Source organism: Peromyscus eremicus, chromosome 16_21, assembly GCF_949786415.1.
Source record: "Peromyscus eremicus chromosome 16_21, PerEre_H2_v1, whole genome shotgun sequence".
NCBI classification, from domain to species: Eukaryota; Metazoa; Chordata; class Mammalia; order Rodentia; family Cricetidae; genus Peromyscus; species Peromyscus eremicus.
In genome coordinates, this window is record NC_081432.1 from 23,386,439 (window position 1) to 23,401,413 (window position 14,975).

At 48.7% G+C, this 14,975-nt stretch overlaps 1 protein-coding gene across 2 annotated transcripts in view; it reads left to right on the forward strand.

The window, feature by feature from the left end:
- Hk1 (hexokinase 1) overlaps positions 1-14,975 on the forward strand; it is a 106,367-nt gene that overhangs the window by 15,291 nt on the left and 76,101 nt on the right. For both annotated transcript variants that reach the window (XM_059282314.1, XM_059282313.1), the window contains 2 exons: positions 1,452-1,546; positions 9,274-9,321. In XM_059282314.1, coding sequence (XP_059138297.1) covers positions 1,520-1,546; positions 9,274-9,321 — 75 coding nt within the window. In that variant the 5' untranslated portion in view covers positions 1,452-1,519. The remainder of the gene's footprint in view (positions 1-1,451; positions 1,547-9,273; positions 9,322-14,975) is intronic.

Here is a 14,975-nt window from a genome sequence, read left to right on the forward strand (position 1 = left end):
TTTGCCCAGTAAGTACTTGATCTGCCGCCTTAGCAAGTGTGGATACTCAGTATATTTAACCATCACCAAGCTGTGGGTCAGACCCTCAGCACTTCTTGATCTCAGATAATGGGAAAGTTTAGACCCTTTGTGGCACATGAGACTCTCTCTCAAAAAAAGAACAAAAGGATAAAATTATTTTCACCAGAAAGTATTCCATGGCGGGGGGGGGGGGGGGGCGGGGAAAGGAAGACTTAAAAAGAATATTTTAGGGCCAGTAAGATAGCTTAGCTGGCAATGGCACTTGCTGCCAAGCCTGACAAGTTGAGTTCAATTCCCCAATGTTGTTGTTTTTGCTCTTTTCTGGGGGCCTGCTCCCAAACAAATTCACTTATGGAGGCTTTTTATTATTTATGAATGCCCGGCCTTAGCTTGGCTTAGTTTCTTTCTAACTTTCCTTAACTTAAAATTATCCCGTTCACCTTTTGCCTCTGGGCTTTTCCAGTTCTCTTACTTCTGTAAATCTTACTCTTACTCGGTGGCTGGCCCCTGATGTCCTGCTCCTTCTCTGACTACTTCTTGATCTTCCCTCTTCCTAGATTTCTCCTTCTATATATTCTCTCTGTCTGCCAGCCCCGCCTATCCTTTCTCCTGCCTTGCTATTGGCCATTCAGTTCTTCATTAGACCATCAGGTGTGTTTAGACAGGCACAGTAACACAGCTTCACAGAGTTAAACAAATGCAACATAAACAAAAGTAACACACCTTAAAATAATATTCTACTATACCCCAGAACCCACGTGATGGAAGCAGAGACTCCACTCCTGTAGGTTGTCCCCTGGCCTCTCACGCTGACAGTGGTACACATGAGCATGTGCACACAAACATAGTCAATGTAAAACAAAAGGATATTGTAGCATGGCTCTCTTTGGGTGTTGCTGATAAGTAGTTACCTGGCGAGAGATACAAAGGAGGATACATACTAAGGTAATAGACGTTATTTCTGCAGGAGAGCAATTTCAGTTTCGAAACCACTTATTTCTAGTCTCAGACTTATCACTGAGCACCGTACATTGCTTTTTGAGTTAGAAAAATCGGTTTTATTCTGAAATTCTCCATACCATGTTTTAAATTAGACACATGAGGCCCAAGGGAATTTGGGATGAAGGTCCTGCTTCTAAAGTGGTGGCCTTTTGAAGATGCCTCAGTTGGGCCCCAGCTCTGCTGATCACGTCCCTGAAGCACGGCTGGGCTTCCACCCCCAGCTGGCAGTCCAGGAAGTACTTCCAGAGTAATACTCTACTGGAAACCTTATGTCGCTTTATCTGGGTTCATGGATCTTTCTAGAAACAGGCCCGTACGCTATCCTGGGTCAGTCCTCTGTATCAGGGTATTTAGCTCCTCAACTGCTGATGCTAGAAGAACATTGCAGAGGCTCTGACTAACCTCCTCTGAACTTAACCTTTCTTTAGGATCAGGAGACCCAATTTCTGAGAACAGAAGACTCCCGGAAAAACAGTACAACCAGCGTCTCTCCACCATGGGACAGAGCTGCCAGCGAGGACAGGTAAACCCTACCACCCCGAGGATCTCACAAATCCCAGGCTGGCCTCAACTTCCATATAATCAGGAATGACCTTGAATTCCTGACGCTCCTCTGTCCACCTCCCAAGTGCTGGGATGACAGGAGTGTTCTACCAGATCCAGCTCACGTGGTGCTGGGAATTGAGCCCAGGGCCTCTTGCATGATAGGCGAGCGCACTGTCAACTGAGTCATATCCCCAGGTTTCCCTGGCCTCTCACAGGGTCCTATGTACCATGTCTTACTCAGCCTACTCTCTTGGAGCGTTGCCCTGGGGTCCAGCTCAGGCTTAGGACACAGCAAGAACATATCACAGGGCAAGCAGGAACCCTCCATCTGGCCCCTGGCTTTTAGCACAGGTTAATTTCTCAGCCAGACCTGTGGTTTCTCCCCAGGGGGAGTCTTGCTAGTCATGGCTAGTCGCTTCTTGGAAAGTTTTACTACGAAGTCATGAGCGTGGGCTACAAGCGGTCATCTGGCATCGCTCTCTAGGGGAAGCAAGTCCCTTGGGCTGAATTTCCCTATGCCTTCCCAAACCAGAAGTCCGTTCTGACATTGTAGAACGTCTCCCTGGACATTGAAACACCCCTCCAAAAATGTGGCTAGCACAGATTATATTCCCAAGAGCGGCTGGCTCACTTGGAACCATCTTGCTGCATGGGGCCCCTGCAGTGAGGACCACAGTTGTTCCCTTTGAGGGACAGGGGAACTTGGGTGCCTTGTGGGTGGGAGCCCAAGGACAGATGCCGGGCTGGTACGTGCTGTATGCTCCGTGGGCCAGGGCTCCCTCAGCTATGGAGTAATCGGCTGCTCAGTCCTCGGGGACAAGTTTATCTTCACTAGTCTTTTTTTTTTTTTTGGTTTTTTGAGACAGGGTTTCTCTGTGTAGCTTTGCGCCTTTCCTGGAACTCACTCTGTAGCCGAGGCTGGCCTCGAACTCACAGAGATCTGCCTGGCTCTGCCTCCCGAGTGCTGGGATTAAAGGCGTGCGCCACCACCGCCCGGCTATTTTCACTAGTCTTTTTTTTTTTTTTTTTTTTTTTTTTTTTTTTTTTTTTTTTTTTTCACTAGTCTTAAGAATTGGGGAGAATGAGTTCAGGGTGCTGATCTGGACTGGAGGTTTAGGCGTTGAAAGGGCCTGCAAAGTCCCCTCAGTCTGGGGAGGGGGAGGGGGTGTAAATGCCGTCCTTTGTCCCCTCTGAGAGGGCCTTGGCAAAGTCCGGCCCAGATGTGTCTTCTTTCCCTCAGAGGCTTCCAGAACATCGACTTGGTGTCTTCTTCCCTCCCTGCATTTATTCCATCTTGGAGACTGTTCTCACTGTCATAGCTTAGGCTGGCCTTGAACTCTCAATCTTCTGCCTGATCCTCCTGAGCACTGGAACCACCAGGCCAAGTTTATTGGGTGCTGGGGATCGAACCCAGAGCTTCATGAATGCTAAGCAAACACTCTGTCAACTGAGCTGCACCGCAGCTCCTGAGCGGAGGCTCTCCACCTCACCTCATTTTTTAGTTGTCAAGCCTCAAGCACCTGTGCGTGCAGGCTACGGTGGAACATGGTGGTCACCAACGACATCAATCTGAAGAGGCCCTGGGACCCCCTGACCTCTGAAGCGCCCCCTCCCCCACACTCCCCATTTTCTCCTTTATTCCTCAGCCAGGGTGGAAAAATAGCGTCTCCTGCTCCGGGAAAGGAGGAACGTTTCCAAACCACGAGGTTTATTTGGGGTGTCGCTGCCGCCTCCCTCTGCCCCCTTCCTGTGTCCTGTCTGGCTTTGCCAGCCCCAGGCAGAACGCCACCGAGAGTTTATAAAGCAGTCCAGGCCAGCCTCCTCGGCGAGGTGGCACAAAGCGGCTAGTGTCACAGGCACCATGTGGCAGTCAGGAGGCTTGGGCGCTCGTCTGGAATGCAGTGTTAGTCCACGGGTCTAGCCTTGGTCTGTGTGGTACTAGGGAAGCCCAGACAGAGAGACATGGGCTTTGGGGGGGGGTGGTCTCAGATTCAAGGTTGAACGCCGGGCATTAGAAGTTGGTACATTTTTAAAAATTATTATGGTCCAGCCTTAATAATCTTCTTCCTGGGGGCCCAGAAAAGAAGCTATGAACAGCTCAAATTATTTTGGGGAAAAGAATCTAAGTACACCAAATTCTTTTGTCTGTCTACTTTATTCCTCTGGGATAAAATCCTGTCTACACAGCTTCAGTTCTGCTCTCGTGCCTGGCTCCTTTCCAGCCTGATTTCTCTCTACATTTATCTGCTGTTCCCTCTATGTTCTATCTTAATTCTCTCATCTTAGTTCTGCCCCATCTTGGTCTTTCTCATCTTGTTCTTCCCCACCTGGCTCTTCCTAATCTTCCACCTCATTCTTCTAGTTCTCCATCTAGTTCTCCAGTCAAAATCCTCAAAGTCTCTGATGATATATATATATAATTTCCATGCAATAGCAGTGCTCTAGCCAAAGCAAAGTCACCAGGCTTAACTTCTTACAGGGTCATAAAGGCAGACAAGACTTTTCCTCAGGCGGTGACCATCAGGCTTTCTTTTACAACCCAAAAGGGGAGTGGTAAGGGAGGAGGTCAACTAAAAGCTAAAATCAGTTAATATATCAGAAAAAGAGAATTTACGTGCTCAAACTACATTCCTAGAGGTGGTTAGGTAAATGTTAGGGGTGTATAACGTTGGTATAAACACCAGTAAGGCTGTATAAGAAAGGAGGGTCTGAGCTTAATTTTGGACGCTTGATGGATATTTCAGATAAAACGCACTGTTAGGAGTTCTTGGAAGCATACATAGCATACAAGGAAATCATTGCAGGAATCGGCTAATATATATACAAAAGCTAAAATATCACCAAGACTTCTTAAACCATGGCTTGACCTTCGGAAAAGTCCTTGAGCTTTCCAAGTAGTAGCTTTTGTGATAGCAGCTGGATTCCATGACGTTTTCCTGTGGCTTGCCGCGGTAAATCCCTTGAGCAGCCCGAGGGAAGCCTCGGTCTTGACCGCCTGAGCCTGTCGGTTGGTCTTGACCGCCTGAGCCTGTCGGTTGGTGAGCTATGCTGAGGTGCCTCCCACTGCACAAGCAATCCCAGCGGGTCTCCGCATTTGTGATTCCTCTGTCTGTTGACTCATCCAATAGTGGGCTGAAATAATCAGGGGAAAAAAGTTACATCTGTCCTGGACAGACAGACTTCTTCTCTTGCCATCCCGCAATGACACATTACTACAGCAGCTACCGGCACTATGACGTGTATCCTAAGCAACCGGAGTGACTGGAAGTCCAGGGGAGGGGCTGGGGACATGGCTCAGTAGGTAAAATGCTTGCTGTGCGCAAGCCTGAGGACCCAAGTTCTGGTCCCCAACGCCCACATAAAAGCTGGGTGTGGCAGGGTGCATCCGAACCGCCAGTGCTGGGGGGAGGGTGGGGAAGGGGCGGAGACAGACGGATCCCAAAGGCTCCACAGCCTGACAGCCCTAATTGCAGTCATCAGCGCCAGGTTCAGTGAGAGACCCTGACTTAGAACCTGCGGTAGGGCTGGTGAAGTGGTGAGGTGGGCTGCAGGTGCTTGGCTGTGCAAATCTAGAAATGGGTTCAGTTTCCAGGACCCAGGTAACAGTGGAAGGAGGGGACTGACTCCATAGTTGCCCTCTGATAGCCGCGTGAGTGCTGTGGCCACCCCCCTCAATAATTGAAGCAAATGAAGTAAAGAGTGATTGAGGAGGACACCCAGTGCCGACCTCTGGCCTCCACATGTGTATTCGTGGATGCATACACACATGTACACACACACCACCACACAAGCACGTGGAAATTCTATGGGAGAATGGTCACAGGTGACTGCAGACACACTATCATTTTGCAAAGGGGACTTGAATGCCTATGGACTTTGGTCTCTGGGGTGGTGCCAACCCCTCCACACAGACATAGCAGGGAAAAACTGTATGCCCTGTGCTGGCCTCCTTACATGTTTCAAAAGGCCTACTGTAGTAGTAATACTCCCATTTCACGGATGGGGGAACTGAGGCTTAAAGAAGTTGAGTTACTTGGCCCAAGCTCGAATAGCTGGCCAGTTGCAGATCCAGGTGGTCCACCGGGGTCTCTGTCACTCCAGAACTCTGGTCATCCCTCATCCACATCAAATCCAAGGCTGGAGGTACAGCTTGTTGCTCCCTCCTGTTTTTCTAATGCCACACACACTGTGGGCTCTCCTGAGCCGAGCCACACTGTCCTCTGGATAGTAAGTTTCCACTTGTGACCCAAGGAAGGACCCAAACCATTAGCCCATCAGTAGCTTTCTCCATGACTGTTGTCCAGACAGTATATTTCTCTGTTGTCTTAATTCTCATGTGGCCCCTTCAGCACCCTTAGAGCCCCTTCAAAGTGACCTTCGCTTTGATGGGGTGTCAATGTAAGACCAGCCTAGACAGCCTGGGCCTTGGGTGTGTGCACAGCTTGTGTGGATGGTTCTGTTGGCTCTGGCCTTTGGTCTGTGGTGTGGCTCCCCCTACCTTTTGCTAAGACTGTGGTGTCTGTGGGGTTTCTTTAATCTGCAGCCCTCCACAGAGCATACATTTATCGAGCACTTCCTGTGTGCTCAGCAAGGGATGCTGGGAAGATAGATGGTCCCTGCTCTCCAGGGGTGGTAGATACACAGGTCACCCCCTGATCTTTACAGAGCTGGCTGTGCACCTTTGGGGTACTACCCAGCTTCCCAGGAGCCTCCGTGTCCTTCCTAGAAAGGGAGGCATCACTTCTCATCTATCTTGACTTGGGAGGGAGCCAGCAAGATGACTCAGTGGGTAAGGGCACCCACTGCCAAGCCCGAGGATCTGAGTCTGATACCCGGGACCATGTGGTGGAAGGAAGCCACTGATGCCTGCACCTTGTCCTCTGGCCCTCCACAGCCCTGCTGTGGCGTATGTACTTCCCTCTTCCCACATAATAGCAATGGTTTAAGCAGATGTCATTTTTTTTTTTTAAGGGTTGGAAGAGAGATTAGGAACTCTAACTAGTGATTTTTCCGTTGCTGTGACCAAATACCTAACAGGGAGCGACTTGAGGGAAGAAAGGTTAAATCTGCCTCACAGTTGAGGGGAGCAGCTCCATGGGGCAGGAGCGTGCAGGCAGCCAAGACTTCTTGCTTCCTTGGGAAGCAGAGAGTGGACCAGGAAGTGGGGTCAGTCAGGCTAGGACTCCTCAAATTCTGGCCCTAGTGATCACTTCCTCCAGTGAGGCCCCACCTCCTCAAGGTTCCAACACATTCCAAAACATGGCCACCAGCTGGGCATCAAGCCTCTGGGGACAGTTCACATTCAAAACGCAGCAGGAACTAATAAATGGAGGCACTTTCCCGAGCCAGGCATGAGGACAGGAGGCCCTCTCACGGGCAGCTCTGAGAGACCAATGGCTGAGGAGGGAGCTTCGTTTTTTTTTCTTTGTATTCCCTCTGACTTTCCCGTCTCTGCTTTGGCGGAGTTAGGAGCAGGGTTCATAGGGGCTGAGACCAGTCAAAATCCCTTGCCTGGCGTGGTGGCCTACATCTTTAATCCCAGCACTCTGGAGGCAGAGGTGGAGGCAAGAGGATCTCTGTTAGTTCCAGGACAGCCAGGGCTAGTACAGTGAGACCCTGCCTCAAAAAACAAAACAAAACAAAACAAAAACAAAAACCCTCCAAAAAACAATAATAACAACAACAACAACAACAACAACACACACACACACACACACACACACACACACACACACACACACGCACGCACACAAAAAGCCCTTAAGTGGGACCCCAACACTTAAGTATAGAACATCTGTTCTGGCCTAGGTACTTTAGGAAGTTTGCTTCTGGCGGCTCAGGGGTTGTCTAGGACCAAGACCCACTCTACCTGTAGCTGCTCTTCTCCCATTCACTAGATAAAACCAAGCTGTTCCCTGCTGGCACCAAAGCGGTCACGATGGGATGGTCACATTCATGGTGGGAGGTGGACCCGGCTCCATCATTGACCTTCAGTCATCTCCCCAACCTCTACCTTGTGGCCTGCGCATGTGGGGACATTGATCATCGCTGTTCTCAGGTCGTCACCAGGACAGCTCTGTCTCAGCCCCAGCGGAAAGGCTGGCACTTGCCCATCCCTGAGGCTCCAGCCTCAGTTTACCTCCTAGAGACCCTAGGCTTCCTTTTCCACAACATAATCCAGCGATGAGGGGGTGGGGGTGGGGCGCTCATCCATGTGGCAGTGATTGCAAGGACCCAAAAGCAGGGAGAAGTGAATATAGAAGTACATGCCTTGGACAAGAGCCTTTGCCTGCATGAAGTACAGTTGACATGGTTTTCATGATGCACAGTTGGCCAAGATTTTCTCCCATTCTGTAGGCTGTCTCTTTACCCAGCCATGTCCTTGGCTGTGCAGAAGCTTTGAGACGTCGTGCAATCCCATGGGTCAGCTTCTGTCTGGCCTTATTCTGTGAGCCACTGGAGTTCTTCTCAGAAGATCCTTGCCTATGTCCACGCCTTACTGCCTTTTCCTCTAGCAGTTTCGAAGTCATGGGTCTCGCATTAAGATATCTGTTCCTGTTTGAATTGATCTATGTGCAAGATGAGCAGCATGGGTCTAGCTCTGTCCGTGTCTGTGTGGAAACCCATTCTGTTCAGCTACTCTTCAACAGTTTACCTTACCTACCCTATGCCTCCAAGGACCACCATGAAGAAAATCCCATCAGGCCTTTTCCGGTTGGGACCGGAAGTGTCTATACCTTGTGGGGTAAGGGGAGTTAGGGAAGGGCAAGACACTGAAGTCACCTATCCCAGTCTTAACACAAGCTGTCACTATTTGAAAGATACTTTCTTCCCATGCTCATCTGGGAGGCACTGGACCCTGTAGTTGGGGACACAGTGGAGCCAGTGGTCGGACAGAGACCAGACCCCCGTGTTCCCATCTCTAAACCCCGTTCCCCCTTTTGGGATAGAGTCGTATGTAGCTCAGGCTAGCCTGAAACTCACTCTGTAGCAGAGGGTGACACTGAACTCCTGATCCTCCTGCCTCGTCCCTCAAATGCTAGGATTACAGACATGCGCCATCACACCTAGTTTAGGTGATGCCGGGAATTGAACCAAGGGCTTTGTGCACGCCATGCAAGCACTCTCCACACGGAGCTCCACCTCCAACCTCTTGGAGCTGTGTTTTCCTTGCCAATCGCTCCCCTGTCTCAGTGGCCAGTTCCTGGTGGACTATTGGCTCCCCGAGGGGCTGAGGCCGCTGCCGTTCTCAACTTGTCGTTTTGAAAAACAAGATTTACGGACAATGTTTTGCCTGCATTTAAGTTTAAGCACCATGTTCATGCCCAGTGCTCTAAGAGCTCAGAAGAGGGTGTCTGATCCCCTGGAACTGAAACAAGGGATGGCAGTGAGCCATCACATGGGTGCTGAGAACTGAACCTGTGTCCTCTGCTAGGACAAGTGCTCTCAACTGCTGAGCCGTCCCTCCAGCCCCTGTCCGCCATCTTTGAACTGCTGATACCTTCCGCAGTGACCTGAGAGGTGCTCATGGGAATAAATTCATAAATGGGAAGTGTCGGAGGTCATTCCCTTCCACCCTCAGAGTCGTTAGTTCCCCCTTGCACCGGCTCCTGGTAATTGCTTTTGTTCTCTGACTCGACTGATCAGCGGCACGCGTCAATATGTGTGAGCGCCTTTGTAACACCGTCTTGTCTTGTCTTTAAGGCCATAGATGTCGAACCACGAATACGACCCCCCCTCACAGAAAGTAAGGTAAGATGCCTAAATGTGTTTTGTTGTTGTTTCCTTCTGAAACTTTTGGGGTGTGCGTGTGTGTGTGTGTGTGTGCGTGTGCGCGAGTGTGTAAGGGATCTTGTGTGGCTGTTCTGTTCCCATGGGGGAGTCTGATAACGGCTTTTTAAACAACTGGGGAGCCCTGTAGTAGAGTCCCCTGGGTGGGGGGCCATGTTTACTTCCAGGCTGTTCCCTCTCTGGGCCTAGATGTCCACATGGCAGGGTGCAGTGAGAGAGCCCCCATGACAGGGGCCCTTCCCACCCCTTTCTGGGAAGCAAAGGGTTAAGCGTCTGAGCTGAACACAGGGCCCCTCCTGCACTGGCATGGTATAACAACTGTGGGGAGACCTTAGGGGCTAGGACGGGGGTCTCTCCCCTCCATGTTCCCCGTTGTGCAGACCAGGACCTTGGGGCCCACCCCCTCTGTACTTCACCATGGACGAGGGTCAGGCCTTTCTTACCCACCTAGGCTGATATGAGTCCTGTGACCCCAAATCTAGAGTTTTCTGTGCCTCCACCCTACTCTCCCCTGAGCAGGCACCCAACGGTGACTTAAGGCTGAACATGGGGAGGCCGGTCAGTGATCTTAGTACTTGGGAAGCAGAAGCAGGAGGGTGGGTGGAGGGGTGGGGAGGGGGTGGCCGCAAATGTGAAGACAGCCAAAGCCGCAAAGGAAGACTTTGTCCCCGCAAACAAAACAAGAACAAAATGGACAGATGGACTCCAACATGGCTGGCCCTGTGAGAAGGTGGTAGAGAAAGGACTTTAGTAACCGAACGGCTGTCAGGGTGTGGTGGTGCGAGCCTGCCAGCACGGCGGCACTCAGCTACGGCAAGAGGAGAGGCACAAGTTTAGGACCACACCGGGCTACTAGTGAGGCTCAGGCCTGCCTGGGGTATAGAGCAAGACCTTGTATCAGTAGTAGTAGTAATAATAATCATCATCATCATCCAAAGTACCAGCTTACTAAGTCTGTTTTTAAAATTATTTTTCTTGAGACCACAACTCACTGTGTAACTTAGTGTGACCTGGTGTTCATGACCCTCCTTGGCCTCCTGTGTTCTGGGGTTACAGATTGGTACTGACATGCCTGTATAATAAGTTCTTGTTGTTATGGATTTTTTCTTCTTTTTCTTTCCTTCCTTCCTTTTTTCTTTCTTTCTTTCTTTTTTTTTTTTTTTTTGGACAGGGTCTCACTGTTTAGTCCTGGCTGGCCAGCCTGCAACTATGTAGACCAGGTTGGTCATGAACTCACAAGAGTTGCTGCCTCTATCCCCCAAGTGCTGGGGAGAGAAAGGGGAAGGAGAAGAAATGGTATGGGTTTTTGAAGTCTCAAAGCCCTCCCCTAGTGACACAGCTCCTCTAACAAGGCCACACCTCCTAATCCTTCCCAAACAGTTCCATCAACTGGGGACCAAACATTCAAACATAGGAGCCTATAGGGGCATTCTCATGTAAACCACCAAACCTGTCCGCCTTTGATCTTGGATTTCTAATCTCCCAAACCAGAAGACAATACATTTATTTTGTTAAGCCACCCAATCTGTGGCATTTCATTATGGCAGCCATACCAAAAATTGACTTAACTCTCCAAGGTTGGAAAAAGCCAAATATTTGTCTGTCAGTAAAAGGAGAAATAAATTGTGGTATGTTCACACAATGGGATATTACTTGGCAACAAAACAATAAAGTTCAGATACACGGGCTGGAGAGATGGCTCAGAGGTTAAGAGCACTGGCTGCTCTTCCAAAGGTTCTGAGTTCAATTCCCAGCAACCACATGGTGGCTCACAACCATCTATAATGAGATCTGATGCCCTCTTCTGGACTGCAGGCAGAACACTGTATACATAATAAATAAATAAATAAATAAATAAATAAAGAAAGAAAGAAAGAAAGAAAGGAAGAAAGTTCAGATACACATGACGTGGACAAACCTTAACATTATGCTAAGTAAGAGAAGCCAATCATGAAAGGCCACATACTGTATTGTTCCATTTATATAAAATATTCAGAACAGGCGACGATATGGACACAATTAAATGTTTGCCAATGACCCGTGCATATAGAAACTTGCAAGCTGATAGCCACCAGAAAGAGGGAGAGGAAATATTCTAAGGCTGACTGTGGTGAGGATCTCCTCGCTCGGAGATTGTATCAAAAATGACAAAACTCTACCCAGGGAGCAAGTGAATTAGCTGGGTCATGCTGCCTGCCTATAGTCCTGGCTCTTTGGAGGCTAAAGAATTAAGATTAGGGACCTTAGCCGGGCATTGGTGGCTGAAGGACAGCATCACATGCCCTCATGACTCTAGTCCTTTATTATGTATCATTTGCGGTACACAATGATACAAGAGCCTCAGGTGTGCCTGAGGTGTCTTGTGACCAAAATCATGGGATGGCTACAATGCCCCTTCAGGAAAACAATCACTATTTCCACAAAGATTCTTCAGGGTCAAAGTACTTCTAAAAACCAACCATTCGTTCTACCATCTACCTGACACAGTGATTCTGCTAAATTCCTGTAACATCCGTAACAGATGAGACGTGGCCCATGGAACGGAAGGTTCCAGAGACAATGCTTAGGCTTCCAGCTTGGGTGACAGGGCGTAAGTTCTGCCCGGGACACCCTTTCCCAGACTCTGCCATGGCTTCTCCCTCCTTTTGTTCTGCTCAAATGTCACATCCTCAGCGAGGCCTTCCTGTCTGCCCTGCTTACGACAATGCCCTGACCCCTTAGTTATTTAGTCTCTGTGTTGGTTAGGAACAGATTTGGTTGATTTTAACAGAAAACCCCCAAATAGCCACAAACACGATGCAACTTCATTTTTCTTTTCGTTTTGGAGACCCGGAGGTAGGAGGTATGTGGGGCTGGTGCAGGACACCTTGCTGACTGGGACCCAGGTACCTACTTAAATTTGGTGCTTTATCTTGTATGGTATGGCTGCCTTTCCCAAGGTGATTTATAATCCAAGGAGCTGGCAGGAGGGAGGCAGGAAGAATGCCCTAGGGAAAGTGGCATAATAGCTGTATGCTTGGGCAGGCTTCCAAAAGTTACCAGAAGACTCTCCCACTTCCATCTCTTTCTCTCTTTAGCTGAAGGTTGGTCACATGGCCACACGTAGCTGCAAAGGAGGCTGGAAATGTGATCCTTGAGGTGGGAAGGGAAGGAGACACTGAATTCAGCTAAAAACAGAAACATTGATTAGTTAGGCCGAAGGAGAGGTGGTTATGATGGGATATGGCTGTGCTAGCTAGACCATGCTGGCCTAATACATATTTAAGTAGGATTTGTTCACTGTCTCCCAAAATGTGGGCAGACACTCTGTCTTGTCCTTTGCCACATTTGGAGTGACCAGGGGAATACAGAGTAGAGAATGTCTCAAATATTTATTGAGGGGGAAAAGCTGACATGGTGGGGACTTGAGAATAAGAGGTGTTGTGTATCGGGTGTGGGTGTTCACTCAGGTTTGTGGAATCAATAAACAGAGGCACCTTAAGGATGATTCTAGCCTTTCCTAGCTGCAGAGGGGATCCATCTCTCCGGACTGCTCCACTGTAGATTAGCAAAGGGCCCTTTTTTTTTTTTTCCCGAGACAGGATTTCTCTGTGTAGGTTTGTGCCTTTCCTGGAACTCACTTGGTAGCCCAGGCTGGCCTCGAACTCACAGAGATCCTCCTGGCTCTGCCTCCCGAGTGCTGGGATTAAAGGCGTGCGCCACCACCGCCCGGCTAGCAAAGGGCCCTTTTATTGTTCTCCAATTTACACCTTTAGCAAGTAAATCTTTGTACCCCAAAACCTCTTATCTAGTCTTCCAGAAGGGACAATGCCAAATGCAAATTCTCAGTCAAGAAATACCTGCGGTGTTCCGGGTTCTTTCTCAACCACATTTGCATAGGCTTTGCACCTTCAGAAGACTCTCAGACAAGATTCACATCAGGGGTGCCTCGAAACAAAAGGTAGCAATCCCAGAAGGCAGATTAAGGCTAGGTGCTAACACTCAAACCAGGTGTAGCTCTGTGGGAATTCTCCCAACAAAGTGGGGTTTCTTCCTGTTTTACATTTTGTTTTCTGAGACAGAGTCTAAATAGGTAGCCCAGGCTGGCCTTGACGCTCCTGACTCTTCCACCTGAGTGCTGGAGTGAGCCCCTGGAGCTGATACAGTATATTATAGAAGAAATTGACGACAGAGGGAGGCACTCATTCTCAGTGTCGGTGTGGGGAGAGGGTTTAGTCCTCAGCTCTCTTCAAGGTATTTACATTGAGATATAGAGGGGCTAGCAAGATGGCTCTGCATAAAAGTGGTTGCTAGGATACCCCCTCTCCCATATCGGAAGGAGATAAGGGACTCAGGTAAGTGGTCCGTAAACCCCACATGTGTACCACAATGTGTCCATGAACACACGCACGCACGCACGCACGCACGCACGCACATAAATGAATGTAATAAAAAGTTTAAAAGGACATTCCTAGCCGGGCGGTGGTGGTGCACACCTTTAATCCCAGCCCTCAGGAGGCAGAGGCAGGTGGATCTCTGTGAGTTCGAGGCCAGCCTGGTCTACAGATCAAGTTCCAGGACAGGCTCCAAAGCTACACAGTGAAACCCAGATCCACCTGGCTCCTCCTTCCAAGTGCTGGGATTAAAGGCGTGAGCCACTGCCGCCCGACCTTATTTTTTTTTTTTTATTTTTGAGATAGGGTCTCACTATGTAGACCTGGCTGGCGTTGAACTTGCTAGGTACTACAGGCTAGCCTCAAATTTGGGGTAATTCTCCTGCCTCTGCCTCGAATTTTGGATATAGCAGGGCTTCTTAAACTTTTCCATTTGTGACCCATTTTGCCAGAAAAATTTTTATATGACTCTGAGTACATAGATATATAAGGAAGTATACAAATCAAATATTTACTGATGATAAATCATAAATTTACTTTAAAATGATTTATATTCATATATATGTATAATTTTTTAATGTAGGGTTTCACTGTGTAGCCATGGTTGTCCTGGAACTTGCTTTGTAGACCAGGCTGGCCTCAAACTCATAGAAATCCTGCCTCTGCCTCTGGAATGCTGGGATTAAAGGCATGTAATTTAAATTAAATTAAATTAATGATTATTGTGTGGGGAGGGCGTGATTGGCGCGCATGCGTGAATGTGTGGTGGTTGGAAGGCACCTTTGACAGCTGGTTACCTCCTTCCATGATCAGTTCCAAGGATGGAACTCAGGGTGTCAGGGTTGCACGGCAATGAAGCCATCTTGCCAGCTCTAATATGCATTCACTCTTGTCATCTACTAAGACGACAGTAAATTGGCGGCTAGTAAGATGGGCATGTTTGGCCAGGTGGTGGCACACGCATCCCAGCACTCCAGGAATGGGGAAGAGCGGGTTGAGGCAATTGGATTTCTGAGTTGGAGGCCAGTCTGGTCTACAGAGTGAGTTCCAGGACAGCCAGGGCTACACAGAGAAACCCTGTCTCAGAGTTAAAAAAAGAAAGAAAGAAAGAAAGAAAGAAAGAAGGAAAGAAAGAAAGAAAAAAAGAAAGAAAGAAAGAAAGAAGAAAGAAAAAGAAAGAAAAAGAAAGAAAAAAAAACCAAACTAGCGATGAGTATGTTTGTTTTTACATGAGGAATTAAA